The 26154-nt window shown below is 37.2% G+C and overlaps 4 protein-coding genes and 1 pseudogene across 7 annotated transcripts; 3 read left to right on the top strand and 2 right to left on the bottom strand.

Annotated features, from left to right (window-relative positions):
* Nucleotides 1-380: 380 nt before the first annotated feature.
* LOC110416495 (Inositol 1,3,4-trisphosphate 5/6-kinase family protein) lies at nucleotides 381-5740 on the top strand. The gene is made up of 10 exons (XM_021428496.2): nucleotides 381-816; nucleotides 1479-1560; nucleotides 1681-1713; nucleotides 3379-3499; nucleotides 3656-3748; nucleotides 4058-4177; nucleotides 4275-4451; nucleotides 4777-4832; nucleotides 4935-5019; nucleotides 5152-5740. The coding sequence occupies exons 1-10, from the start codon at nucleotides 626-628 to the stop codon at nucleotides 5238-5240; spliced, it is 1047 nt and encodes a 348-aa protein (XP_021284171.1). The 5' UTR covers nucleotides 381-625; the 3' UTR covers nucleotides 5241-5740.
* Nucleotides 5741-9063: 3323 nt separating this feature from the next.
* On the top strand, nucleotides 9064-11532 carry LOC110416588 (formin-like protein (DUF1005)). The gene is made up of 2 exons (XM_021428604.1): nucleotides 9064-10142; nucleotides 10395-11532. The coding sequence occupies exons 1-2, from the start codon at nucleotides 9517-9519 to the stop codon at nucleotides 11110-11112; spliced, it is 1344 nt and encodes a 447-aa protein (XP_021284279.1). The 5' UTR covers nucleotides 9064-9516; the 3' UTR covers nucleotides 11113-11532.
* Nucleotides 11533-14297: 2765 nt separating this feature from the next.
* On the top strand, nucleotides 14298-18381 carry ERG28 (ergosterol biosynthesis protein). Its single transcript, XM_021428640.2, has 4 exons — nucleotides 14298-14416; nucleotides 14823-15175; nucleotides 17309-17515; nucleotides 18091-18381. Exons 2-4 carry the CDS (start codon nucleotides 15061-15063, stop codon nucleotides 18156-18158), a joined length of 390 nt encoding a protein of 129 aa, XP_021284315.1. The 5' UTR covers nucleotides 14298-14416; nucleotides 14823-15060; the 3' UTR covers nucleotides 18159-18381.
* Nucleotides 18382-18528: 147 nt separating this feature from the next.
* Nucleotides 18529-21389, bottom strand: LOC110416612 (uncharacterized; annotated as a pseudogene). Its single transcript, XR_016351242.1, has 2 exons — nucleotides 21059-21389; nucleotides 18529-19853 (listed from the first exon to the last, which is right to left on the bottom strand). The product of XR_016351242.1 is annotated as an uncharacterized LOC110416612 (transcript).
* A 2823-nt stretch (nucleotides 21390-24212) lies between these two features.
* Nucleotides 24213-26014, bottom strand: LOC110417072 (EPIDERMAL PATTERNING FACTOR-like protein 2). Of its 3 annotated transcripts, XM_021429268.1 has the most exons (5): nucleotides 25647-26014; nucleotides 25350-25495; nucleotides 25022-25050; nucleotides 24880-24917; nucleotides 24213-24785 (listed from the first exon to the last, which is right to left on the bottom strand). In XM_021429268.1, the coding sequence occupies exons 3-5, from the start codon at nucleotides 25029-25031 to the stop codon at nucleotides 24528-24530; spliced, it is 306 nt and encodes a 101-aa protein (XP_021284943.1). In that variant the 5' UTR covers nucleotides 25032-25050; nucleotides 25350-25495; nucleotides 25647-26014; the 3' UTR covers nucleotides 24213-24527. The 3 variants fall into 3 exon arrangements, with proteins under 3 accessions (XP_021284943.1, XP_021284941.1, XP_021284942.1); XM_021429266.2 differs by having other exon boundaries at nucleotides 25022-25495; nucleotides 25647-26012; XM_021429267.2 differs by having other exon boundaries at nucleotides 25022-26012.
* Between the last annotated feature and the right edge of the window lie 140 nt (nucleotides 26015-26154).

The following is a 26154-nucleotide window of genomic DNA, read 5'->3' as shown; positions in this document are numbered from 1 at the left end:
CTTAAAAAGAAAAAAAGGAAAATGTCTTTAAAATTTTCTTATTTATACATGAGGTTGATTAATGATTATGTGTCAAACCTTATCCATGAATTTGTAACTCATTTCTATTTGTGAATTTATCATTTTATCTTATTTATTTAGAGAACAAAATTGATGATGAAAAGTCGGTCCAAAAATTTTTGCATTATCTAGAAAAGAGCCGGAAATAGTAAATTGAGTTATCCCGAAAATGAATCCCAGGTGTCACCACTAATACGCCACGTCATAAGCTACCTTTCCGTGATATATCTATCTGCCACATGTGGAAACGCATCGGCATCGCATCACGGGTCACGATTTGATTATCAAGTTCAAATCAAATCAAAACGCGTCCAGAACCTAAGCCAAAAAGCAAGCGAAGCATCTAATCCAAACTCCTCCTCCTCCCCGAAAAGGTGTCCACAATCAAAACGCCTATTTATACACGCGTTTTCCGTCACCAAACCCCAAACGCACCCATATTACTATTTCCCATTCTCTTCATCTTCTTCCTTCTTCGTTTTTTCCGTTTAACCGACTCTCTGAATTCTCGGGGATCTTGTTTTTCCTTGCATTCCTCTGTATTTACCTAATTTTTTACTCCCATATGAGGCTGAAGGAAGAATATTCTCATAACGTCGATGACTACGACGACCAGGTTTCTGAAACGATGTCGCAGCTTTCTGTCGGAGCTTTACAACAACAACAACAACAGAAAAACGTTGTTGTTGTCGGTTACGCGCTTACTTCTAAGAAGATTAAGAGCTTTTTACAACCAAAGCTTGAAGGTTTAGCCAGGTGAATCTCTGGGGGGCGGGTTTCATTTCTTAAGAAAGGTTTTTTTGTTTTTTTAGGTGTAGCCGGAGATTTTTTGTACACGTTTATCTTCTTTGGTTGATGGTTTTGGAATCTAATGTTTGGATTCTAAGGTGTGAGAATATGCTGCCAATTTACGTCGTTATCGTTTTGGTTTTCAGGAAAATGAAGTAATTTATGTGAATATTACATCAAACTCGTTTACTCTAATGAGTCAAAGATTTTTTATTTTATACTAAATATGTTTATTATGTTGATAATAATATGTCATTTTCAGTATTTACTTGGAATCAATTCATGAAGATATTTAATATTTATAGTATTTTTTGAAGCAAAGATTTTGACTTTGGTAATGTATGATGTACATATTGAATTTGCTACTATTACTTAGTCTTTTCTGTTATTGTTACTAGTATTTGATTTAGTCTACATTTTTTGCTGCTATATGACCTTCTGCTAAAAGTAAAATATGGGTCCTAAGTTCTTGTGTTTTTAAAAGAAGGGATGCGGTTGTTTTGTACCTTGATAGGAGAAAAAGGTTGGATTTTGCGGTTACTATTAACCCTTTGTTGCTGTTCATGTGTTGGGTCTTTTTTTTTTTTTTTCTGTGTGAGTAACCATGTAAAATGCTGGAAATGGAGCAGGAATAAGGGGATATTATTTGTTGCAATTGATCAAAACAGACCTCTTTCGGATCAAGGTCCTTTTGATATTGTACTGCACAAGGTTGGTAAATACTATTTCTTATATTTCGTGATGACATGAAAAAAAAAAAAAGAATGGTGCAAACAAGTACTTGCGCTGGCGTGTCTGACATAAAATGGCCTGTTTTTGTTTCTGGTGCAGTTGACCGGAAAAGAGTGGCGCCAAATTCTTGAGGTTGGTCCAAATCCTAGATCCTACAGTATAATTTTTTTTTTTTCTTTTGAGAAGGATGGATATCTTGGAAATGATCGACTATGAAGCCACTGGTCTTTGACATATTACGTTGTCATGTTGATGTGTTTTTACATGTGAGGAACCATATAACCCAGTGACTGGTGACAGACAATTGCTTTGTGTTTAAATCTCATTAGTGGCTGACATAATTTGCAGACTGCTTGCTCTTTCCTTCCTCATGAAACCTGACTTGATAATTGAGGTCGAGGCCTTAAGCTTCCAGCAAGTGAGGATGTTTCTACTTCCATGGCCATCTAGCTGATTTTTCAGGTTTTCCTTAGCATTACCTGCAAAAAAACTTTTTCATTGTTTTGAATGGCTTCATTTGTCCTGGGTATTACCCTTTTATCCTGACTCAATCCTACTAAGGGCAGGATCTGGTGTACCTCTAGTATTTGCTATATCATGCTTGAGGACTAAATTTTGCAAGTGCCTCCCTCATTACTCCATTTTTGGCTGCTTGATGAAGTGTCTAGTAAAACAATTCACTTCTCTTATTTGCAAATATCCAGCATTGGTTCTAGGATTACAGTGCCAAACCATCTGACCTCAGCTAGGTTCAAGTTCTTATGTTCAAATTTATATCAGTTATGCTTTGGAAGTTGGGTGTGCTGTTTTTGTCGTAATTTTTATGCCGAAACATAAATGTTTTAGGGAAAGTTATCGTTGAAATTTCTGTAGTTTATCTCAGTTTATAATTTTCCGTTTTTGGAGTTGGGGTTTAGGCACCTGATTTCCTTGGAAACTAATGGTAGAAAATGAGTTCAATTCATAACCAAAATGGCCCGCGTTTTCTTTTCTAATTCTATTTTGAGTCAATTCTTTCAGATAAAAGTGTAGATACTTTTTCATAATTCTAGCGCTGGACTAACCCATTCTTCTTAAATAAGTATCCTTCTTTTTTTATGCAATATTTTTGAACTGTCAGCTTTTACTTTGTATTGTGACCTTGTATTGATGTGCATTATCAGATGGTTCCATGAGTTTTATGTCACTTTATCTTAATAATTTCTCAATTATGTGTTGCTGTGTTTGTCTAGTTATTTAATGTGCTTTACATGTGAGATTTAATTTTTCCTCTTCTTTTTGGGTGGTGGGGGTGGGGTGTGGGGTGGGGGGTTGGAAATGGGGTCCACCTTACCTGTTGCTTTGCTTTCTTAATTATCTTGTAGCATGTGTGGGCTGTTTTCAACTTTCAATAGTTCAGTGTCGGCATAAGTTTAGGTGGATAGGATTCATATGTTACAACCAGAGGATGATTTCTTAACCACAGTGCCTAATGGAAAAAACAATATAGTGAGCTGCCTTGTGAGTTTGCGTCAATGCATGACTAGATAATGCATGTGAACCAGGAATTATGAAGTATGTTAGGTGTCCCTTTTATAAGCTCTTCTTCTGGAAAGAATTGACTATAAGCAAAAGTGAAAAGCAAGGAAACGTTTTCTTTTTCTTTTTCACCAAAGGATTGTAAAGCGTTTGGTTCTGGACAGTAATATATTTAACATTTACTTGTAGAAAAATTGCTGTCTCAAGGGTTATTAGTTTGCTAATTACACGTTTGTCTTGAGACCAATCCATCTTACAATTTCTAACTTATAATTGCAGGAATATAGACGAACACATCCAGAAGTCACAGTTCTTGATCCTCCTGATGCTATACAACATTTACACAATCGTCAATCAATGCTACAATGTGTTGCAGATATGAATTTATCTGATTCTTATGGTAATTTAAGCCATAGTTTTTTTGGTTGACATCGGAATTTAGAATCCAATGGGAGTAGGCTTTTCTTCCTTACTGGCAACTTTCCAGTTTTTGATGAAAGATTTACAAATGAACTCCAAAGCTGATCAAAATGAATGTTTATGTTTTACCATGCAGGAAAAGTTGGTGTTCCCAGGCAATTGGTCATTAAAAGAGATGCATCATCCATTCCTGATGCTGTAGCCAGAGCTGGGTTGACACTGCCCCTTGGTGTGTAGATTTTTTCATGTGGTGTTCTAATATGTTGTACCATTCTATAGTGTCCATTTAAGTTACACATAGTCATTGGTATGCTGTGCATTCGACTTAATAATCTGTTTCATGTGGTGTATATGTTACCTGTGAGATCTGCTTGGGACTGTGGCTGGACTTGAATCATAAGAAGCGTAGAGATGCTTTTGCTCGATCATGCTCCCAAGTCATGTGATATACTTTAGGATATCACTTTTTCTTCTTCGTCTGATCCAATTTTCATGTCACTTTTTTCTAAGCAAACTTGCTTATTTCCGTCTGTTTCAGTTGCAAAACCATTGGTTGCTGATGGAAGTGCAAAGTCACATGAACTATCACTTGCTTATGATCAATACTCCCTTCAGAAACTTGAACCTCCACTTGTTCTTCAGGAATTTGTTAACCATGGTATGCTACTGCAGATTCTGTAGAGACTAATAACCATAGGCCAAATTTTCGTGATCCATTATTAATTGCTGTACTGTTTTATATATAATGGCTGTAGGAGGTGTTCTCTTCAAGGTTTATATCGTTGGAGAAGCTATTAAAGTGGTCAGGCGTTTCTCTTTACCTGATGTAACTAAACGAGAGCTCTCTAAAAATGCGGGTGTTTTCCGGTTTCCACGGGTTTCCTGTGCTGCAGCTTCTGCAGATGACGCAGATTTGGACCCTAGTGTGGCTGGTGAGTTGTCCTGTCTAAGAATAGCTTTTCTTCTTTGCTACTTTCTCAATTCTGCTTGTCGGCAATTTTCAACGTGAATGTTTGATCATGTGATTGGACTTGAAGTGCTTATGACGAAATTTTCATAGTTGAGTGAAAAAAAGTTATAAAAGCTGAATAAACCCTCAGTTCATTGCAGCTTTTCAGATAATTTCATTCAACACCATGTGATGTGTCTCAGTAAAAAAGGAGATGCTGCTTTGAACTGTGCTGAAGTGTGATGTCTTAAGTCATGCTGTTAGTATCTTTGTGCGACCTCTTACATATGTTTTTCCTCCTGTTGCAGAGCTTCCTCCTCGCCCTTTACTTGAAAGACTAGCCAAAGAACTTCGACGTGGACTGGTAGGTTTTTTAATTTTGACTATTAGTTTCCTGGTCTCTACATACCAATGTGTGGATCATGCTTATAATATGTATTTCTATGCAATTATTTTGTTACTATAGGGTCTTCGGCTATTCAACCTAGACATTATCCGGGAGCATGGAACGAGAGATCATTTTTATGTCATAGACATCAACTACTTTCCTGGCAAGTGAAACTTCTACTGTATAAGCATCATGGGGGCAGTTTTGGACTTGGTGTAAAGCCCCTTTTAATTCTTTGTTCGAACCACCTCAGACATGCTGATTTGCTCTGCAATTGTTTGTGAAATTATTGCAGGCTACGGGAAAATGCCAGGATATGAACATATATTTACAGACTTCCTCTTGAGCCTTGTGCAGAGTCGATACAAGAAAAGATCATGCTAGTAACTTTCCGAAATCCTTCAGGAATCGAGAGGTTGAAAGGAAGCATCAGATGCTCTAAATAATCATATGCAAGATGAGGTCTTGTGCTTGTTACCGTACCCTTTGTACAGCATCGTGTAATTCCTGCTGGCGGCTCAAGGTGGGTGTATTTCAAAGTGCAAAAAGATTTCAACCTCCAAATTCTGTAATTGCATCTTGCTGGTAGGATTGTTCCCTACTACGAAGTTTACAATGTAAACAGCTCTTTAGAAATCAACTTTAACCTCATTCTTGCTCGATTCATTTGTTCTACCTTGTAATTACCCTTTTGCTGTTACATGTATCATGGTGATAGGAGAGCACTTTGGGGCAATCAGCAACATCTCTCGTTCTTCATGCACGTTATTTTGTTCCTTGCAATATCCAATGTCTTGTCTTCAGTAGAGTCTCGATTAGAAGAAGGATCCTTGTCTTGTGAACTTAACCCTAAGTGCTGAAGTAAAAGGAATTGATTTGTCTCAGCTCTCAAACCATCATCTCCTTTTTCTCTATTAATTTCTCCTGCATCATGGTTACCCATCTCGTTATTGGTGGCACAATTGGTCTAAGGATGATTCTATACCTTTATTCTTGTTCTTTAATTTTTCAATAATGTAAACTTAAAATGCAAAAGCTTTGGTACCTGAACTGAACTCTTCTGATTTCTGAAGCAGAACTTCAGAGTAGCAGTGGACTCTGGGTACTGTGACTCTGTTTGACATGTTTCCATTTTCCTAGTAAGTGAAACAAAAGTAACCTATATCTAATGCAAATTTTAGCCGATTGCCAAATTTCAATGAATTGAGATTCACAACTAGCTATAAGTGAAACAACAAGGCTTGACTGTTATCAAGAAAAAGCTATCCTTTCCTTTGGCAAAGCCTGTTGGCACAGAAATAGAATTCCATGTCCCTGCTCGAGAAAAACTGAAACTAAAGTAAACATAGGCAATTCATGGGAGTATGTTACAACACCAAAATCAATTTCATTTTATCATTCAAACACGAAGCCCATAACTTAGCACAAAAACCCAGACAACCAAACAAAAACCTTCCAAGTAAACACGACACAACCGACATAATGATAAAACGGAAGCTACCCACTGGAAAGAGGTGCCTGTAGAGCAGAGCCAGCGAGACCAACCTCAGCAACAGCAGCAACATCGCCACCACCATCATTGTCACCGGCGCTTGAAACCAGGGTCCAGTCAGGAGGGAGTGGAGGCAAAGGAGCGTAAACGGTGGGCTTCCTCCTTATGTCCCATGCCTGCGTCTTGCGCGGCCTTGTCTTCATGTGATGCTTCGTTGCCTTCTTCTGCGGTCGCGATGAACATTCTATCACCAACCCACCATTGGAAATTGTCCAAGATGGGAGACTCGGTGTCCTAAATGAAGATGCGGAGGAGATGGAGTTGGGGATAAAGGTGATTTTGGGAGCTGAAGTTAAGGAAATTATAGACATGGTTTTTTCTTTCTGTTTCGGCTTGGATTTGCTCCCTCTGTACTGCCTTCGTTTTGCGTTTACATGAATAGAAATGGAAGAGTGGGAGAGTTAAAAGCGTTACAAAGGACAGTGAAATGGCTGTCTCCACACCTCTCCTTTTGGATTACATGCGTTATCCTCGTCCACATTTGCTTTTACCTTGGTACTACGATTCTCACGTGAGAAAATTCAAATACTTTGGGCCTCAAAGTTCTCTTATGGATCAAGCCAATTCGTTATTTCGCATTCGACCTTTGGGTCAAACCATTTAACCATGTGCCTCGTCTTCTTTCTTCATTGAAAGAAAGGATTCATAACTCTTACCTAAATATTGATTGAAAAGTTTTATTTTCACCTCCTTTCCATTAAAACCAGTCTAAATACTCATTACGTTTGAGAAAAACTAAAACTAGATGCCGTAATCTTGAGGCAAAAAATTCTTAATGTCGGCCAACTTATATAGCTATATGCTAGTTTGAGTTTCAATGGTGAATAGAGGGATCCACTCTCTTGAATGAATGAGATTATTGCTTGATTAAATCACCATTATGGATTCTCAACCATATTGGTCCTTTAGCATACCCTTTAATTAATTAATTCCTATTGTTTTTTATGTTCCTTTAATTCTCGCCTAGTTTATCATTTTATTTTGCATCATTGAGTGGAAAATTTTATAAAAAATAATAAAGCATAACGTTTAAAATTTTTTAAAATTTTTTAAAAAAATTAAATCAATATTTATTCTCTTATTGGGTTCAATCATGTCTTTGTAATTTTATTTGAAATCTTCATAAGTATTTACAATTAACATTTAATTAATTATCATTAATCAAAATATTACTTATTATTTTGATATCACGTGTTACTAATGTGATGAAAATGTCACATAATTATATTATTATATTTACACTTAACATGTTATGTCATAATTCAATATGAAATATCAACTCGTGACATTAACATCACGTAACATAAAATGACAAAATGACCGTTTTAACTAACAATTATTAATCAATCATTATTCAAAATGACTTATTTGATCGAAACAAAAAATATAAAAAATTATTAGATTTTCTCATAAATAGTTAAAAACAATTTTAGATATTATATCCAAATAATAATAATAAATAAATAAAGATAATTGCCATTAGAAGAACTTCAACTACACATTGCAAACAAGTGTATGCATGTGTTTTTTTTTTTTTTTTGTGCGTGTGTTTGTTAGGTGGTAAATTACAATATACATGTCCAAACCAGTACAAGCATTTAATCATCAATAACACAAGTGTGGTGAAAAAACCATTTGTCTATGGTCCTACATATTAGGTCCACATTTTATGATTAAGGAAACATGCATGGAATTAGGAGACAAGAGTTTAGTCTCAGTTGGAGTTTATCCCAAGCTACAGCTAAGTTTTGTGCTTATATTTATTTTGTTTTAATTTTTTCAATATAATTTTCATTCAAAACCATTTAAAAATGGGGAGGTGGGGTTTTCTTTTTTTTTTCCCGAAATTATTATGGATAAATATGGAAATGAAATTAAATATCACCAATATATTTTTTTTTGGTTTTTATTATAATGCATAAAAATAACGGCTAATTATCTATTTTCATCAGAAACCATCATCGATCTAACATTTGGCTACCGCCCGTACCGGAGCCTGCCTCTAATTCATACATGTACCAACAAGTAGGCAAGTAGCAGACTTCAAAATTAATACTATTTATTTTTTAAAACAAATATTATTAATTTTCTTAAAATATGACATCAGCATGACATGGCCGAGGTCAAAGTCTTTCTCTCCCTCTCTCAACAAAGAAAATGAAATCCATTCCCAATGACCCACGTGTCTAACACCATGCGATCCTCTCTGTAAACTCAGCAGTCAGATTCTGATCCTAACCACCGGATAACCAAATTCCAGATCAGACGAACATAAATCACTACATCAAAAACAAAAAATGGGACCCACCAAAATAAAATTAGAATGAAGAAAATAAAAAGAAAGAGGGAAAAGGAATACTCTCAATGGCACAACCCACGTGTGGTACAAAGATCCACTGTGTAAACACAAACAAAAATACAATCCTAATTTGATTAAATTAATTATCAATTTTAACACACCCGTTTTTTTTTTAAAATATATTTCCATTTCTTTTTTGTGTGCATAGAAGAAGCGAGATTCCGTATAGGTGGCCAGAATTGCAAATCGCCAAGTTGAACAGACAAGGGTGTTTTCGTCATATAACAAATTTGAAAAAAAAAATTGGAGCCTACAATATAGTTGGTCAGGTGAGAGGAGAGAGAGGGAAGGGAGAGGGGCCTCACTCAGATACCGTCAGCTTCGTTCCCGTCTGGCAATCAACTCCAGGCTGTACCCAGCTGTCTTCCACCCCTACCCTATCCCCCTCTTCCCCGTCTACCCCTGGGTTTTTTGGCAACTAATCCCAAAAATTTTTCCCATTAATCCCCTCCCTGTCCAAGCTCTCTTACTATAGAAATAGAGAGAAATTGTGTCAAATAAAGGAAAAAGAAAATTCAGAGAGTGGAAGGGATAACAACAAACTCAGGAGTGAAAGAAAAAGAAGACGATGAATAGAGTGTTTGGCGTACCACCATTTCCAGTTTACCGAAACGCATTCCTTTCACGTTTTCCCATGTAACCTCCATTCACATCTCACATTTTTTTAGCTTAAACCCTTCACTTTCTTCATTGCTATAGACAAAGAGTGTAGGTTTTTCTCGAGAAGGAAGGGGCAAGTGAAACTGAAAATGGACCCTTGCCCTTTCGTACGAATTACCGTAGGTAATCTAGCGTTGAAAATTCCGGTTGCGTCCAAACCGGCGCGTTCAGTTGTTCACCCTTCTTCGTCGCCGTGTTTTTGTAAGATTAAGCTCAAGAACTTCCCTTTGCAAACCGCCGTCGTTCCCTACATTCCGCCTGAGAATCAGTTCCCTGACAACCAGCTCCAAACCCTAGCCGCCACTTTCCACCTCAGCAAAGCTGATATCGACAAACTCGCCGCGAAATCGATCTTTTCCGCCAAGCTTTGCCTCAAGATCGCTATCTACACTGGCAGGAGGGGCACCACTTGCGGGGTTAACTCGGGGCGTCTGTTAGGGAAAGTGTCTGTACCGTTGGATCTGGCGGGAACTGAATCTAGGGCTTGCGTTTTCCACAGTGGCTGGATTTCGGTTGGAAAAGAAGCTAATAAAGGTTCCTCTGCTCGGTTTCACTTGAATGTTAAAGCGGAACCCGACCCGAGATTCGTTTTCCAGTTCGACGGCGAACCCGAATGTAGTCCTCAAGTGTTTCAGATCAGAGGAAATATCAGGCAACCCGTTTTCACTTGCAAGTTCAGTTTTAGAAGTACCGGTGACCGGAATCAAAGATCCAGGTTGGTTTTTACTATCTTTAATTAGTTGTTTTTTAGGCTTTTTGTAAAGTTTTTGTTACTAAATTTGAATGCTAAATAGTACGGTGAAGAAATTGCAAAGTTAAAGTTTGCCAGATTATATCCTTAATTGAAAACTATAAAAATTTAGATTTCATGAAAAAGCTTTTCTTTTCTTTTACTTTTTACTGTTCATTTAGTTCGAAGTGTTTGTTCTTTGCTTGTTGAGTAATTTTTTAAGTTATAATCGGACAGGTCGTTACAGTCAGAGCCAAGTAGCTCTCGGGGTTGGTTAAGCTCATTCGGAAGTGAAAGGGAAAGGCCAGGAAAAGAACGGAAAGGATGGTCAATAACGGTCCACGACTTATCCGGCTCACCTGTAGCCGCCGCTTCAATGGTTACTCCTTTCGTGGCCTCACCAGGTTCGGACCGAGTGAGCCGTTCTAATCCCGGCTCATGGCTGATTCTCCGTCCAGGGGATGGCACCTGGAAACCCTGGGGCCGTCTCGAGGCTTGGCGCGAACGTGGCTCTTCTGATGGACTTGGTTACCGTTTTGAACTCATTCCTGATATGAGCGCCGCGGCTATTGTTTTAGCCGAATCGACTTTGAGTTCAGGTAAGGGAGGGAAGTTTGTAATTGATCTAGGAGGCGGCGGCGGCGGCACAAACGGGCGGGCGACGCCGGGGAGTGCGGCGTCGCCGGCATGTAGTCCGAGAACTAGCGGGGATTTCGGGTACGGATTGTGGCCGTTTTGCGTGTATAGAGGGTTTGTAATGTCGGCTCGCGTGGAAGGGGAAGGCAAGTGTAGCAAGCCTTGCGTGGAGGTTAGTGTACAGCACGTGAACTGTACGGAGGATGCAGCTGCTTTCGTGGCTTTAGCCGCTGCCGTTGATCTGAGTATTGATGCTTGCCGGCTTTTCTCGCAACGGTTAAGAAAAGAGCTTTGCAATCACCAGGATTTACTTGGCTGATTCGGATTATCCCCCTCCTCGTTTTTTGTCGTCTTTCGTGGATTTTCTTTTTGCCTTATTTTCCTGAGTGGATGGGTTTTAGGTTCCATCGTGGAAAGCGAGAGGTTTTCATTTTACCGCTACGTTTTTTACCACTAACAAACAAATCTTTAAATCTCTGTACAGTGATGAGAAGGGGAGATCATCAGATTAGACAGGCACGCTTCGTTTTACCCGTGTGGCTTGTGTTAATTTCTTTTTTGCTTCTTTTATGAGAAAAAAAAGAAGAAGGGTTGTTTCCTTTATTTTTTTAATGAGATATTGTTGTCAAGCTGACTTCGTCATAGTCTTTTTAATAGTACTATTACTATTTCCTATTTGAATTAGAATGTACGGATTGATGAGCTGTAATGCTATGGTTTGTCAATTTTTAGTTTGCAATTTCGGATTATCTCTACTCTTTAAGTATTATTGCTCTTGATTTAGTTAAACAAGTGAGATTAAGTCATTAATGGCTGATTATTTGGCTTTGAAAATAAACCAAAGGATCAGCAAGTGAAGTGGAGGGTTGTTGGGGAGTGAGCAAGGGAGGTGCGTGCACGTTACTACTGCTTGTTGGTTATTTATTAGAGCTTTTTAAGATTATTTCAAAAATTGTTTTATGGATGATAGCTGTAATCCGCTTTCATTATGTAGGCAGAAAGGAATAGAGGACACTTGGCCTGTTTTAAGCGTGCAAATGGAGAGGAATTAAACTATTTTAGAGCAGACTTTGCATACAATCATGGTTTGTAATGACTTAATTCTCTTAGTGCAAGTAATAATGAGGTGAAGATTAGCTGACTTTCACATTCATAACAGTTTTGGCTAACATAAATTCTGTGTAGCAAAGGGTTCGTAGTTGTTACACAAGGCGTATATTGTTATTTTGAACGAAAGTGTTGTAAAAGGAGAGTGGTAGGACCTGGATTTGGTGGCGCGTGCCTATACATTAGGGTCCATTTGAATATCTGTTGGTGCCAAAATGGTTTTGGAAGGAAGGGGGACCATGAGTACATGACCTTCCCTTAAAACTTCTAACTTCAAAAGATTGAGAGGAAAAGAATGGAAGGGAAACGTAAAAAGGAGTCAGAGATGCATGTGAGTGCTTTGCTGGTGGTACTCTGCAGGCAGGGGCCTCTCTCTGCACACAGAATGACTAAATTTTGAACAGTTGTAAGATAAACAACAAAAACAAAAACTAAAGAAAAGAAAAGAAACGAAGGCTTAAAAAATGTGGACATTGGCAGAGAGGCCAGATAGGCTTGTGTTGGATTGGCAGTATTTGTTGGTGACTAAAACCGAAATTGCTTCGTCGGGAGGGACTCGACACTCGAGAATTAGGAGTCACGTTCACGTCTTTGCTGGAGTCTGTGGGGAGGGCCGTTTCAGGGTTTTCTTCCTCTTTTCACATAAAATACTGTCACAGCTTTTATTGGAAAGTGAAGGTTGCTTAACTATGGTGTGGGGATTTGGGGAAAGAAAAACGTTGGTGGGGTTTAGCCTCAGACTGCATCACTGTCACATGAGGTGCATAGCAATTACCATAGGTGGGGTACGATCCGGGGTTGGGACCAGGGCGCCCACAGTCCCAGACCCTTCGTTTTGTTGGCCTATGGAAATCGGGGCTTGTGCCAACTGGGTCCTCACTCCTCTCCCACAAATGGTTTATGTGCCAAATTTTAACAGTTTCCCACCATGGTGAAAATCATCAAAAAGCGAGAGTTATATTTTGCATTAATTTCACTTGGCCATGTCTTTTGAACTTGGTAGGGAATCTAAATCCATGCTCGCTTTCGGAGTGTTTTAAGGTTTTAACTGGGCTGGTGGGAAACAAGAGAGGATTTGGATTCGGTTTGCTTTTGGAACTGTGGCTTTGATTTACATTCACTAATGATATTGTCAATTATTTTCAAGTAAGAATCATCACTAGACCAATCAATGAAATGCAACACGCACCCATCATTGGCTAATTCATATAATGCAACAATTTCTCGTTTTTAACCCCTGTAAAACGGTGGCAGTAAAAATGACTATGGTTAAAACTACAAACCTGATACGCTTTCCCAGAAACTTTAAACAGTTATTTACCAATGAAAGCGAAGTCCAATCAACATTCTTAATGCAACATCAATGTATCCATCAAACTAAATCACCGCATACTTGAGCATCGACTCGGTATTCAACAAAATGCTTTTATTACTTCAAAGAAAATATTTCCTGATGCGACCACCACAGACACAGAGCGGTACGACCTTGATCAAGAACCTTCCAGACAAGTCCAGATCAATAAGAAGAACATAAGAAAAGAGTTTCTTTTACATGTCTCTTTCGGTGCGGTGAAAACTCTTAATCATAATCTTTTTTGGGGCCATAGTAACCTCGTATTTCACTTTCCCTCCAGTTTGAAAAACGTTTAGCACAAACTATTTGCCGGTACCACGCCTAAAAAGAAAGTCAAAAAAACAAAAAATCAAGGATGACGTCGGGAATGACGTTTAGTCACCAAGTGACCAAATTGTCCAAATGAAATACATTACTGTTTATGGAAATTTCACTAGTTTTAATTTACCAGTTACTGTTTTTATGGAATTTATATTTAACATTTTTTAAATTATAAAATTCAAATAATATTTATTTTTATTATATTTAATTACTTTTTTATATTTTTATTTTTAATTAAAAATTTTTTATGATTAATATATAATTAATTTTTATTAATTAAAATATTATTTATTATTTTATATTATATAATATTATAATATATTATAATAAATAATAATATTATTATAAAATATTTCCTTATTTCATATTGGTATACAATATAAAAATAATAAATAATATTTTAATTAATAATATTATTAAAAATTTATTTATTTTTAAAAATAATTAAAAAAATTTTTAATACACATGTTCAACATAGATGATTTCTTTTGTTTTTTTTTTTTTTAGCATTATTTGTCTAAAAGATTCAATGGTGATGGCTTTGTTTTAAGTTAGATACATGAAATGTTGGAAAAAGGTTGCCAAACAACATGACCACGATGATGTGAGGTTGAGAAAAACCCTTTCTGATGTTGATTAGCAGGTGCAAATTTTACCACAGGAAGTTGAAAGGAATGGAAGAGAAAATATCTACAATACCTGGAGACCATAAAAGGAAAATGCAAGTTGGGGAGGAAACCATCAATTTAATGGTGATTTAGAGCTGGAACTGAAAATGAAGCCAGAAGGAATTCAACCACTCCCGGACTAGGCACCATTCAGACCGAAACAAAAACAATGGGTAAAGTCTGGAAATCTTGTGGCTTTTCTCTTGTTGACAAATAGAAAACAGCTTCACAAGAAGTTGCTGTCTTTGACGTATTCTGGAAGTATGGGATAACAAGAAAGATGAGTTAGATTTACCTAATTTTTTTCGTAAATTGAGTTAAAGGAACATTTTTGCTAGCTGTTTCTTGGGTTTGCTCGTCTTAACAATATTGGGTTTTTTTTTTTGAAGTGATATTCAAGTGTAAAGGAAGGGTAACGAATTAGACTTTGGTCTTTTGAATACTTAATCCACTGTTTTAGAGAGGGGAATGAGGCCACCAATGGATGGTTTGAATTGAAGCCATGTTAATTTCAACTAGAAGTGGTAATATGTTGTAAATTAAACACCATTTTAAAAGCTTAAAGTCTCTATGTTACAGTGATTAAGTATGATGAACACGAATTTGATATTCAAGACCATGCTCCACGAAAGCAGGAGGGTAAAAATGGCAATACTACGTCAAATTGAAGTGATGAAAAACATTTAGCAAGTCAAAGTCAAAACTCTGACTGACTGACTATCCATCCAAAGGCAAAGGTTGCAACTTTAACTGGATCTAGTGCTCTCAGTTGAATTCAGCGAGGCGGATAGGGGGGAAAACGAACACGCAAGAAAAGATGAAGGCTTTGGGATGGTGGTTAATGCTGTTGGGTTCACTTCGATTGGTTTCCGTTTGGTTCGGCTTCTTTGATATTTGGGCTCTTCGTCTCGTTGTTTTCTCCAACACCACCAGTAATCTTCTCTCTCTCAACCTTGTTTTTTGGTTGCTTAATTTCTTTGCACTTTTTTAATTGTTTTTGATGATTTGTTTACTGTGGATTAGAGTATACAAATTTTGGAAAGATCGCAGGAACAAATCTTTAATTTTTAACAAAGAAAGTAAGCTAGTATTTTTCTGGGTCATGGAGACAAGGTGCTGTTTTTGTGTGCGTGCTGAGTGTTCGGTCATGTCTCTTTAAATTAGAGATCGAATCTTCAATACCCAGATTAAAAAATAGGGAAATAGTTAAGTTGGGATCCCAAAGTTAAGGGATTTTGAAGATTCTTATTGGAAAAATGTTAACTTTGCTGCTTTGGGAGCTATGCTTTTGGAAAGCTTGTAGCGATGAACTAATTTGTATTCTAAAAGCAAACAATAACTTTCAATTGGGTTAAGGAATGTTGCAGTGACTGACAGAGAATTTCTTCATATGGAGAGATGTATGGGGATTATTTTTGTTTTAACGTTACTACTAATCAGCATCCTCTGTAGCTTAAATTAATGGAATCTTTTGCTTCTAGTTTTGCTTTTCTGAATCTAATAATGAAGATTTGCTAGTCTTCATTGAAATGCTTCAACAAATTTGTCTGTAATAAACGCATAAGGATAGATGGTGTATCAGACTTGTTGGTTTAGGTCCAATTTCCTATTTTATTTTTTGTTCTGAATTTTAGATTCTTGCTTAATAGGCCAATGCTGATGATTCTTCTTACTTGAAGTTAGACTTTGATCCAATGCCTTTTTGATTGTGTCTTGGTTGATGAAAAGGAATGAGGGTTGTGTAGAGAGCAAGTCACATATCTCTATGTAAATGAAACTAGCAGAACCAAGAAAGATACATATTGGTAGATTTTTAGATGTAATAGTTCAGTCAATGGTAGACAAACCTAGAATTATCATGTAATGGTGGGTGCTATGAAAAATAACAAGGTGGATGAGTTTGGTAAGCAAACAGTTGATTTTAGGTCCATTATCCAAGAAAGATATGGGATGCCAGTTTTGGAGTAAACAAACACAAAACAGATTTGATGCATCTGAAGTTTTAGACGTATTCGTTGCAGCTTCAAATATAGTTCTTTAGGTGCATGTATTAGGTGCATGTATAAGCCATTGCCTATTTGAAGTGAAAGATTATGTTGGCAGCAAAGGGGACATTGGTGGTTTCCAGCATGAAAACTAATGAGGACCAGTGGATTTTGATTTAAGTTGAAAGACCTGGAAGAACCTATTCAATGATGGATACTATGAAGGGAATGGGTTTGCTTAGAAGGGGATAGGATTTGAGTCTAGAGGTCAAGAAAGATATAGAAATTTGGATTTTGACTGTGATATCAGAAAAATTAGTACTCTTAGTAGAATGTGAAAGTGTCCCTGTTCCTTTCATGGTCTTTTGGGTGCATGCGTAGACAGTTCTGTCTTTGAACTGTATGAGTATGCAATAGGGAAAGGGAAAAAGAGGAAGAGTTACTGAAAATTTAAGTTATTACAATGCACTCACTCCTTATACAATGCATATGTGTCAGATATGGCTTGAACATGATATTTGGTGCATGTAAAGGGAGATGCTGTTTTTGAGCATAGCATGCCGTATTTTTTGGAGAATCTTGAAGGTGTTCCATGACAACTTTAAACCATGTTTTTTATATCCTTGATGATATGTTTTGCCTTATCCAAGTTAATTCATTTTGATGATTTCAAGTATCTGTTTTGAACAAAACAAAGGAGATTGGAATTGAATCCCTTTAAATGTAGTTGCTTTTTGGCTATTAAGGAGCTTGAAATTCTTTTAAACTACTTCAACATCACATTGGCAGTGGAGAAAGTAAAACATATGCTAATCTGACCTTGGGATATCTATATTTTTCAGTTTTACTTTTTTTTAACAGTTATTTCTATGTTAGATGCCACCTTTGTTTACCCTTGCAGTTGAGTTTTCACTGCACTTTCTGAGATAGATATTAGAAAAAGGAAGAAGACTCTGATATCAGTGTATTGTGAAAAGGTCTCCCAACTCAGAATTGCGTTTTGTTTTCTGCTGAGGAATAATTTGTCATTCCAGATCTTGATAATTGGTCATCTCCTATTTGTTTTTAACTGATATGCAGTGACTGAAGTTCACGGGAGGACATTCGGAGTTTGGACACTTTTGACTTGTACTCTCTGCTTTCTTTGTGCGTTTAACTTGGAAAATAAGCCACTATACTTGGTGACATTTTTGTCATTCATCTATGCCTTTGGTCACTTTTTGACTGAATACCTCTTCTATCACACAATGGCCCTTTCAAATCTGACAACTGTAGGCATCTTTGCAGGTATGTTTTTCATGAGGAAACATGGCATCATTTTGAGTTTGTTTTACATGTCACTGCTTTTGCATGAAGTTTTTGATTGAAGTTGCCTGCTAGCTTTTCCTTGACTTGTTAATGTTTACATCAAACTTGTAAATTGTATAACTGACCTTGAAATATAATCAATTTAATATTTAATGAATGGTGATAATATTCTCTTCAATAGCCTGGTTTGTCGCTTTTATGTTGCAATTGCAACCGGCATAGAACTACATTGAAACAAGCCAGTCCTAAGCGTTTACAACAGCAAAATCCAAATTTCTCCTTGATAAAGCCTGAGCTTTCTTGTGCATCTTTGTTGGAACGTCTTTAGTATTTCCTGATCCGTAACAAATCATGGCATCCACATTTTAGGCTGAAACCATGATGTGCTCTAAGATTTTTATTTTTAATTGTAAAGTCATTGGTTCATCTTGATCTGGTTAAACTGTTATGGCTTATCATTTGCCATGGGACTTTGATTACCATACCACCATATGCAAATTGTCATTTTGGCGTAGAATTAATTTTCTTTTTTTTTTTCTTCTCAAAATTATCAGGGACATCAATTATATGGATGCTGCTACAGTGGAATGCACATCAACAAATACATGCCAAGCATTCCTGATAATGGACTCATTTACTTTCTGTTGCTTTAATCTTAGTGCTGACACAGTGATTTCTCAGCATTAATTTTATTTTTTCAACCAGTTTAACAGCTGTTCACAATTAGATTGTGGAGGTCTGTCGCTGACAAAGAATTCAAAGCAGTCTGATGTGCAATTCTGTTTGAGTACTCGATTATAGATTAAATTCTGAGAAAAGAGCCATGGCTCTAAACTTCTATACCATACTTAATAGGTGGTATTTGGAATCTATAGTTCTCTAGGAACCATTTGCATGAACCTGATGAAGACCCCAAGGCCCAAAAACGCTGAGTGCGACTTTCTTCTTAACGGACTCTTATAAGGCCCAAACAGGAGGGAACACGGACAAAGAATTCTCAAAAGGTTGCAAATGGCATCCACCCCATCCCTGGAAATTCTTCTCACTCTGTATTATTTTTTTTTTGGATTGGGCCTACCTTTTTGCATAATTTAGGGCGATTAAAACTAGAATGGAGATTCCTCTATTCAATCAGACGAATCATTGGGATAAATTTGTTGTGTGTTATCCAAAAGAATAGTAGAAGTTCTGCTGGATGACAGAGGAAGCATACGGTTAACTGATACTTCTACAAGTTACGCGTTTAGTTTTACAATATAACACCAAGGCAGTTTTACTTCTAGCTAATTATTGGCAATCTTGAAAAATTTCTTCTATAGCATGGGGCAAATGCTAAAACTTTTGTACGGTTCAGCTACAGGCCTGTATTCTGAAGACAGAAAGAAGCAACTATCTCCTAAGGCATAACAAATAAACCCAACAACATGTTGAACAGGAACTACTGTCAACTTATTCCGCTGCAACTTTGCTGGAATTTCCTTCTCTTGCAAAATGTGCAAAAGAGGTTGATGAATCCTATCAGATTTTATTGGTGAAATGAAGAATCCCAAAGACCTGAAAGACTCAATTCTGAGCAACACCTACTTTCTCACTTGTTGTTGATGATGCTAAGGTTTCCATCGTGTTCTCTGGTCTGTGCTACACTAAAACTTGATACTTCCTCACCATTTTGTTCATCATGTAGCGTTTCCTCCACACTTCTCAAACGTCGAATTTGAGCAGCAGTTCCTGTATCAAGGTTGCTTTGCACAATGGAACTTGATGCGTCATCACTCTTGTACGTTTCCTCTCTTGGATCCTGTAAATTTTCTTCACCTTCATTTATGGCTTGATCTTCTAATAAATTTAAGTCCTCAATTTGGTTTTCCTTCTCTCTATCCTCTTCGTCAATGAGATCCTCAACTTCCTCAGTCTCTTCCTCGTCCCCTTTCTCTTGATCACGCCCATCAATCTCATCATCTCCACCGCCTCTTCCATCATTACTCTCTTCCACCTCTTCTTCTGCTTCAACTTCTCCACTTCCGCTATTCTGATCAGTGGATGACCCTTGTACTTGAGGATCAAGGTCCTTCCTCCCAAGGTTTATGGCTACATGCTCACTGGTTACCTTGCGGAAAATTCCAGTGCCCTTCTTATCATAAGTGTCCCTAACTTGGTTCAGCAACCAGATGCAAAGGGCAAGCAAGGCACATATCTGAAGAACATGCTTTACCTTGAAGCCTTTATACCTCTGGTTTCTACAAGCAGATTGCTTTAGCATGGTGAACCCTTGTATATATGTTTCCTTCAGGTATCCGAAGCAAGAGCCAAATTTAATCTGTTCAAGTAGGAAATGAAATTACTTATATATAGAATGTGTACGAAAATCTAATGCTGAATTTCTCTTATCCTCGTTGTTCTTTAAAAAAGTGGTATCCAAGAAACTGAATTTTGAGCCATTAATTTCTTTTGATGGACAACATGTGGGTTCTTTTCCATAGGGTTTCACAAAGATGACAGGATAACAAAGTTCACAGGGGAAGCATGATAGGGGGATGAACTAAATTTTGACAAAAGATCAGTCTCAAACTATAGATTGTTGCCTCGCTCTAAGAAAAGGGTCTCCTTCCATTAATGAGACATTGAGCGCCCAACTAATTCTCCACCACATGAATTGTAGCTGACTGGCATTTGCGAACTACTAGGCTAATGTGAACCAAACACGTTTTGCTGGAGGAAATTAATGTCAAAGGTAAGTTTCCATGCCCTACATTTAAAGAACTTGTTCGCTTGTTTCCCAACTTGCAGAAACCAGCGACCAAGCAGGGCACATTAACAGGGTAGGTATCGTTTGCAGAACCAAATAGTCTGAATTATGTGATAAGCTAAGGCTAGGTTCTAATTACCATTGGTAAATTCATAGCATCGGCTCGAAATTCGAACCCCATTCTTTGAAAGTGTCAAATTCTCAATTCAATTGTGACAAAGTCGAACAGATATAGTGCTTTCACAAAAGACAGAAGCCAGTTCATTAATGGACCAGCTAGGATAAACGACATGGGGAAAAGGCACAAAATCTTTGAACTAAGAACCAGCTTTGGGAGAGAGAAATTTTCCTTCTAAAAGTAGCATTTTAGTTGCAATATGTGTGTATTCCTTTTTCATTTTGTTTTCTCCATTGGACCACGGTGAAAAACAACAAGAAAAAACCATAGTTAACCCTTTTATCTCTGACAAGTCATCTGTAGAAATTGAACTTCGCAAACCCACACCCACACCCACACCAAACATTTATCTCTGTTAGCTTAAAAACCAGACAAAGCTGCTCGAATTTGAGAATTTTCTCAAGAAATTAACAAAGAACAAAAGACATTGATACATAAGCCAGCTAATACTGCAAAAATTAAAGAAAAAGAGAACTCCTGACAGAAACTCATAAAAGTAATGCAGGTCAGAGAAAAAGGTTGAAAGAAAAGATACCCTGTTAAAAGGGCAGATCCGTGAAACAGAAAAAAAAAGTGAAATTGAAAAAGAAAACAGTACCCTTTTCGTAACCTGGAATCTTGGGCACACGTATATCCAAGGGAGTGTACTTTCAGCAGCAGCAACAGTAATATTTCCGAAGGAAAACTTTCTCCAAGGAGCTGGTAGGAGAAGGGTGATGGAATAACCATAAAAAGGAGAAGAAAGGTAGTTGAAGGATTATTATGGAATGAAAATGAAACAAAACCAACGTGGGGGGTATATCTTTGCAGAAAGGGATAGCGAGAGGGCTAGAGAAGTGAATGTGAGAAAACACACTAATACAGAAATTGTCAGCGTACACTACCACACTCGGCAACTAATTGATGGCAATTGTTTCATCCGTTGGCTTCACGTGTGGGGTTCATGACAAGTTATCATGTCCTAAACGACTTCGTTTGAAACTCTCTGCCATGAATGCTCCAAACTGTGGCTGTTGTTTTCTTGGTGTCACATTCCAAATTCCTGTCCAGGCATGTTCTCCACAGGAAACGTCACTACACATGTATAGCATTCTTCAAGAATACAATATTCCCAGTTATTTATTATCTGCTAGTTGCCTTTTGTTCTCTCCTGGGATACATCCTCTCCGCAGTACCCATTTTTTACTACTGAGTCAAAAGATTACTCCATCCATCAGACAGGAAAGAAAAGAGTCAAACTTTCAATTCTATGAACAGGTAAATGAAAAACATGAAGAAAGTGATCTTAAATCTTTAAAAGCAAATACAGGAAAAAGCAGACCAATGCACACAAACATTAGCTCTTCTTCAAGATCCATTTTTCCATTTTTTGCAGCTTTTCTTAAAGGGCTGAGACATGGATTTCCTGCTTTCATTTCAGTACGTATGAGAAAACTCAAGTGGAAAAGAAAGATTCCATGAATTTTTAATCTTTCAAATTGCCTTTTTTTCATTTACTTGGATGAAAAGAAAGAGTGAAACACGACATGACTCAATGCATAAACCGGCAAGTGTGATTGAGGCTCTTGTTTTTGTGCTTTACCTTTTATCCTTGTGGCTTTACTTTTGCATTTCCTTAGCTTAAACTGTTGGTGTTGGATTTTAGTACCTTTTACACATCAATTCACAATACACACACCTATGCATAGTAAATTTCACAATTGAGTTCATTAATTTACCTTTAAATGATTATTACTCTTTCAATAAAAAGTTAAAAGCATGAATTGTGTTTAATTATTTTTCATTTCCGGACCCTAACAAAATGTATAAAGATGTCGATGGTTTCTGTAATCGGTTTTTTTATATTATTCAATTCGATTAAGTAAAAATAGATTATCTTATAATCAGGTTTGAGTAATATTAGGATCCTTAATACTCAAATTCGACTATAAATAATAAATTTAATATTAAATTTTAATTTAATAATTTTATATTATTTTTATTTATAATTTTTATAATTAATATAATACTTATTAAAACTTATTAATGATTCTAAATATAATTTATTTTTAATGAATCAACTCTAAATATTTAATGATTAAATGTATTTAATCGGTAATGTTTAAGATAATCGATTATGAAATCGGATTATAATTTAAAAATTTAATTGAGTATTTATAAAATTAAGATATTTTATCAAATAATAAGGTTTTGATTAAATAATTGAGTACTTATATATATAAAGAAAAAACAGAGATTTCACTCTGTCACGGTAAAAATTTTCTTTGCATGGCTCCCTCTATGATATGGCCATTGAAGTAGTATTTGATCTCACGCTACCAAGGAAAAGGACAAGCAGAACAGAGTGGTGCCCTTTTCATCTGAAACCCCGATATCTCCTTTGCTGATCTCTGGTGGTCACTGCCAAGCACCACACCCACCAGAATCAGAAAAGTAGAAACAGATGAACTTTGAACAATATTGACCTCTGCCTCTCAAGGTTTTACTGATCAAAACATTAATTAAATCATTGTCATTAGTACAAATTCCATCCACCTGTTAAATTCCTTCTCTTGTTAGCAACAATCTGTTTCCTTGTGTTTTAAACGAGGTGGAAAACAATCCTTAGGAGTGAATCACAGCAATTTAAGCTGTTCACATATTGTTTGAAGATATATAGGATATGTGATGGAACAATTTTTATATTAAATATCTGGGTTATTTTGTTTTATCTTTTTTTTCATTTTTCATTGACCAAATTTTCTAATCATGACATCAAGTTGCAGCTTATGTATTGTCACCGGCAACATCTAATAAGCAGTAAAGCAGAGAGAGAGAGCGAGAGAGCAAAGAGTGAAAAGAAAAAAGAGTTACCACACAAACCAACCAAATTGATCCCATCCATCCATATAATTTTGATTTGCAGAAGAGAGAAAGGGGGGGATGCAGTGAGGCAGATTAGCAGCTCTGCAAGACCTAATAAATGACGACGATGAGTCCTTCACTTCCTTCGCTAGTCTCTCTGCAATCTTTTTCGGGCCCATATTCAATGCTGCATTTAATGTGTTCTAACCTCTGTGACATGAAAAGGAAACAGACAACCAAACCCACCAGCCCTTGCCATTTTTTTATGCACTTAAAAAATTGTAGTTCTACAATAAGATACAGCAGCGACAGTTCAATTATTTAAGTGAGATCAGCTTCGGAAAGAAGCATGGACCATGTCTTGAAATGAAACTCTTTTCGTATATCATTTGCAGGTTTTTTTTTATCAGCTAGTAATAGCCTCATGGGGTTACAAGAAATCCCTGCCATTTACTGCTTACCAGCATGTATTTTTTGTTGTTCAAATATCTGACAATACCCTTTATCATCACTAACTTTAACTGCACGTGAAGATTATTTTCATCCATCTTATAGCTTCAATTTCACTGCTAACCCTTCCTTTTAACCTTGGTCAAATCAGAAGCATTGTTAATCTTGATTTTGATGGGTACAAACAATAGGTTAAGGGACAATAGAAGGGAAATAAAGAGATGATGAGGTACGCTAGGCATATATCTCTTCGAGGTGAGCTGTCTAACATGCACAGGGTATTAGCTTTCTCTCTGGAGTGTGGTGCACAAATCTTGTAAGATACGAAAGCAGAACTGTTCTGACAGACTTGATACGCACCCATCTTTAGCTCTTTGAACTTACCCAGGTCGTCACTTGCCATCAAAATTAACAAATCTCACCCCAAATTTTAATGACAATGAAGATTTATAAAGGTCGTAGTTAAGGAATCTTTGCTGTTGCTGATGCTGTTTAACTGCAATAAAGTCTGAAGAAAACAAATAGTGGACAAAGGCATTGCGAATTAGGAGAAGGGTATAACCTTTGCAGGGGAAAGCGAATACATTTTATATAGAAGAAAGGGCAAAAATGTTACAGTAAGAAAGAAAGAAAGGAACGCTTTACATTGCGCTGCCCATATTTGCACCATGCAAGAGGAAAGCGAAGAAGACAAAGGTATACAATTGAAAGTCAATTTATCCACAGTTGAAAGGAGGTGCTTTTACACTGAACAGTGTTTATTTTTACTTCAATCAAGGATTGAAAATCATGTTCCCACACTTGCACTTCCAACTCATGGGCTTGTAGTTGGAGATGTCATCGCCTCTGGAGTAAGCAATTGACAATATTGCAGCTGAGAATTGGCGGGTTCTGCGGTTTTGGGATTGTGTTGTAACAGGAACTTGGATTGCCTCACAGTGCGGGCAGGAACTGCACCTTCTCTCACACCTTGGTGGCCTTGACCCTATTAGACTTCTCATCACCAATGCCTTCTCCTCTTCAATCCCTTTCTGTGCATACAACATTATTGAATTCAGTCACTTCTGATTGGATTGATAAGAAAGAAGCAAGAGTATACTTGAAATGGAATTATGATCCTGATACCTGGGCAACCTCAAGTAGTAGCCTGGAAAGAGACCTTCCTGGAATACATGAAAGTAAGAGGAGATTTAAGTCAATGAGTGGAATTTCAGGTTTAAATTTGGAGAATTATTTTCCTTTTTGGAATTTAGACAAGGAAACTTACCTTCAGCCATGAATCTAACTTGGGTCAAGCTTGAAACCAAGAGCAACAACAGGGAAATTATTAGGTGTCTATTTCTGTGGCAACAAACATAATTTGGAGAGCTGCTCATTTTTCTCAAAGAGAGGAGGGTGAGAGTTCAAAACCTTAAAAGAGGAGAGATACGGGATGGGGTGTAGAGCAGTAAAATTAATAGGACCAACGCAGGGAAATTAAATAGTTGGCAGTGTAGGAGGTAACTGAATCTGAACTTCTGAAAAGTGTCCCCAAGGAGAGTTTTCAGTACTTGAATGCCACCTCCACAATGCAAAAAAGATGAGTCTGTTTTTACCTTGTAATATAGTATCACTGAATCAAGGATGGAACGTGGAAGGCAAAAAGAGCACTGCAATGAGGCTAAAAGCAAATGGGGAGGACCTCAACCGAAAAGGGAAGGACCTCAGCCTCGTTTCATGAGCCGCCAAAAAACCAAGGTACCTTACCATATGAAAAAAAGAGAAACAAAAATGAAAATCAACTGTAGTAGCCCAGAGCAGTTTGAAAAAGCAAAGGATGGACAGCACAGCCAAGAAAAGAGCGAAACCGTGAATGAAAACAAAAACAGAAACAAAAGAGATCACACAAATACCAAATGATGAAGAGTTTTCTGCAAAGGGGTTTATGTAATGTCACAGGTGGGATGAGCTTATTGGGATTTCCTTTTCCTTTTCCTTCTCCATTTCTCCTTTCAATTTGTACCCCCCCCGGTTTACGTTCCTTTCGATGGGAGACTTGGTTTTGGGTTTTGGCTCGTGGCTCGTGAGTCTAGGCCAGGGCCACTCCAACACGCCAAATCCCTCCCCCCCTCTCTCTCTCTCTCTCTCTTGCTTGGGAATAGTATTTGTATTTCTATTTCCCAAGGAGGATGCTATTTGCGTGTTGGCATGTAATAGAACAGGCCATGGAGTTTGCTTGATAATATACTCTTTTATGGGAACAGCAAATTTCTGGGTTGGTGAAGAGTTAAATTTTTTACCTGCAAGCAGCAAGCTCACGCACGCTCTTGGGAATAAGAGTCCTGTGTTCTTACCAGAGAGCACTGTATATACTCTGCTACCCTAACTGCTTATTGTAGCCAATTATAGCAGAGTTTCTCC

Source organism: Theobroma umbraticum, unplaced genomic scaffold, assembly GCF_002168275.2.
Source record: "Theobroma umbraticum cultivar Fairchild unplaced genomic scaffold, ASM216827v3 scaffold_51.0, whole genome shotgun sequence".
NCBI lineage: Eukaryota > Viridiplantae > Streptophyta > Magnoliopsida > Malvales > Malvaceae > Theobroma > Theobroma umbraticum.
The sequence above is the reverse complement of the archived record's forward strand: the minus strand, read 5'-3'. Positions and strand labels throughout refer to the sequence as shown.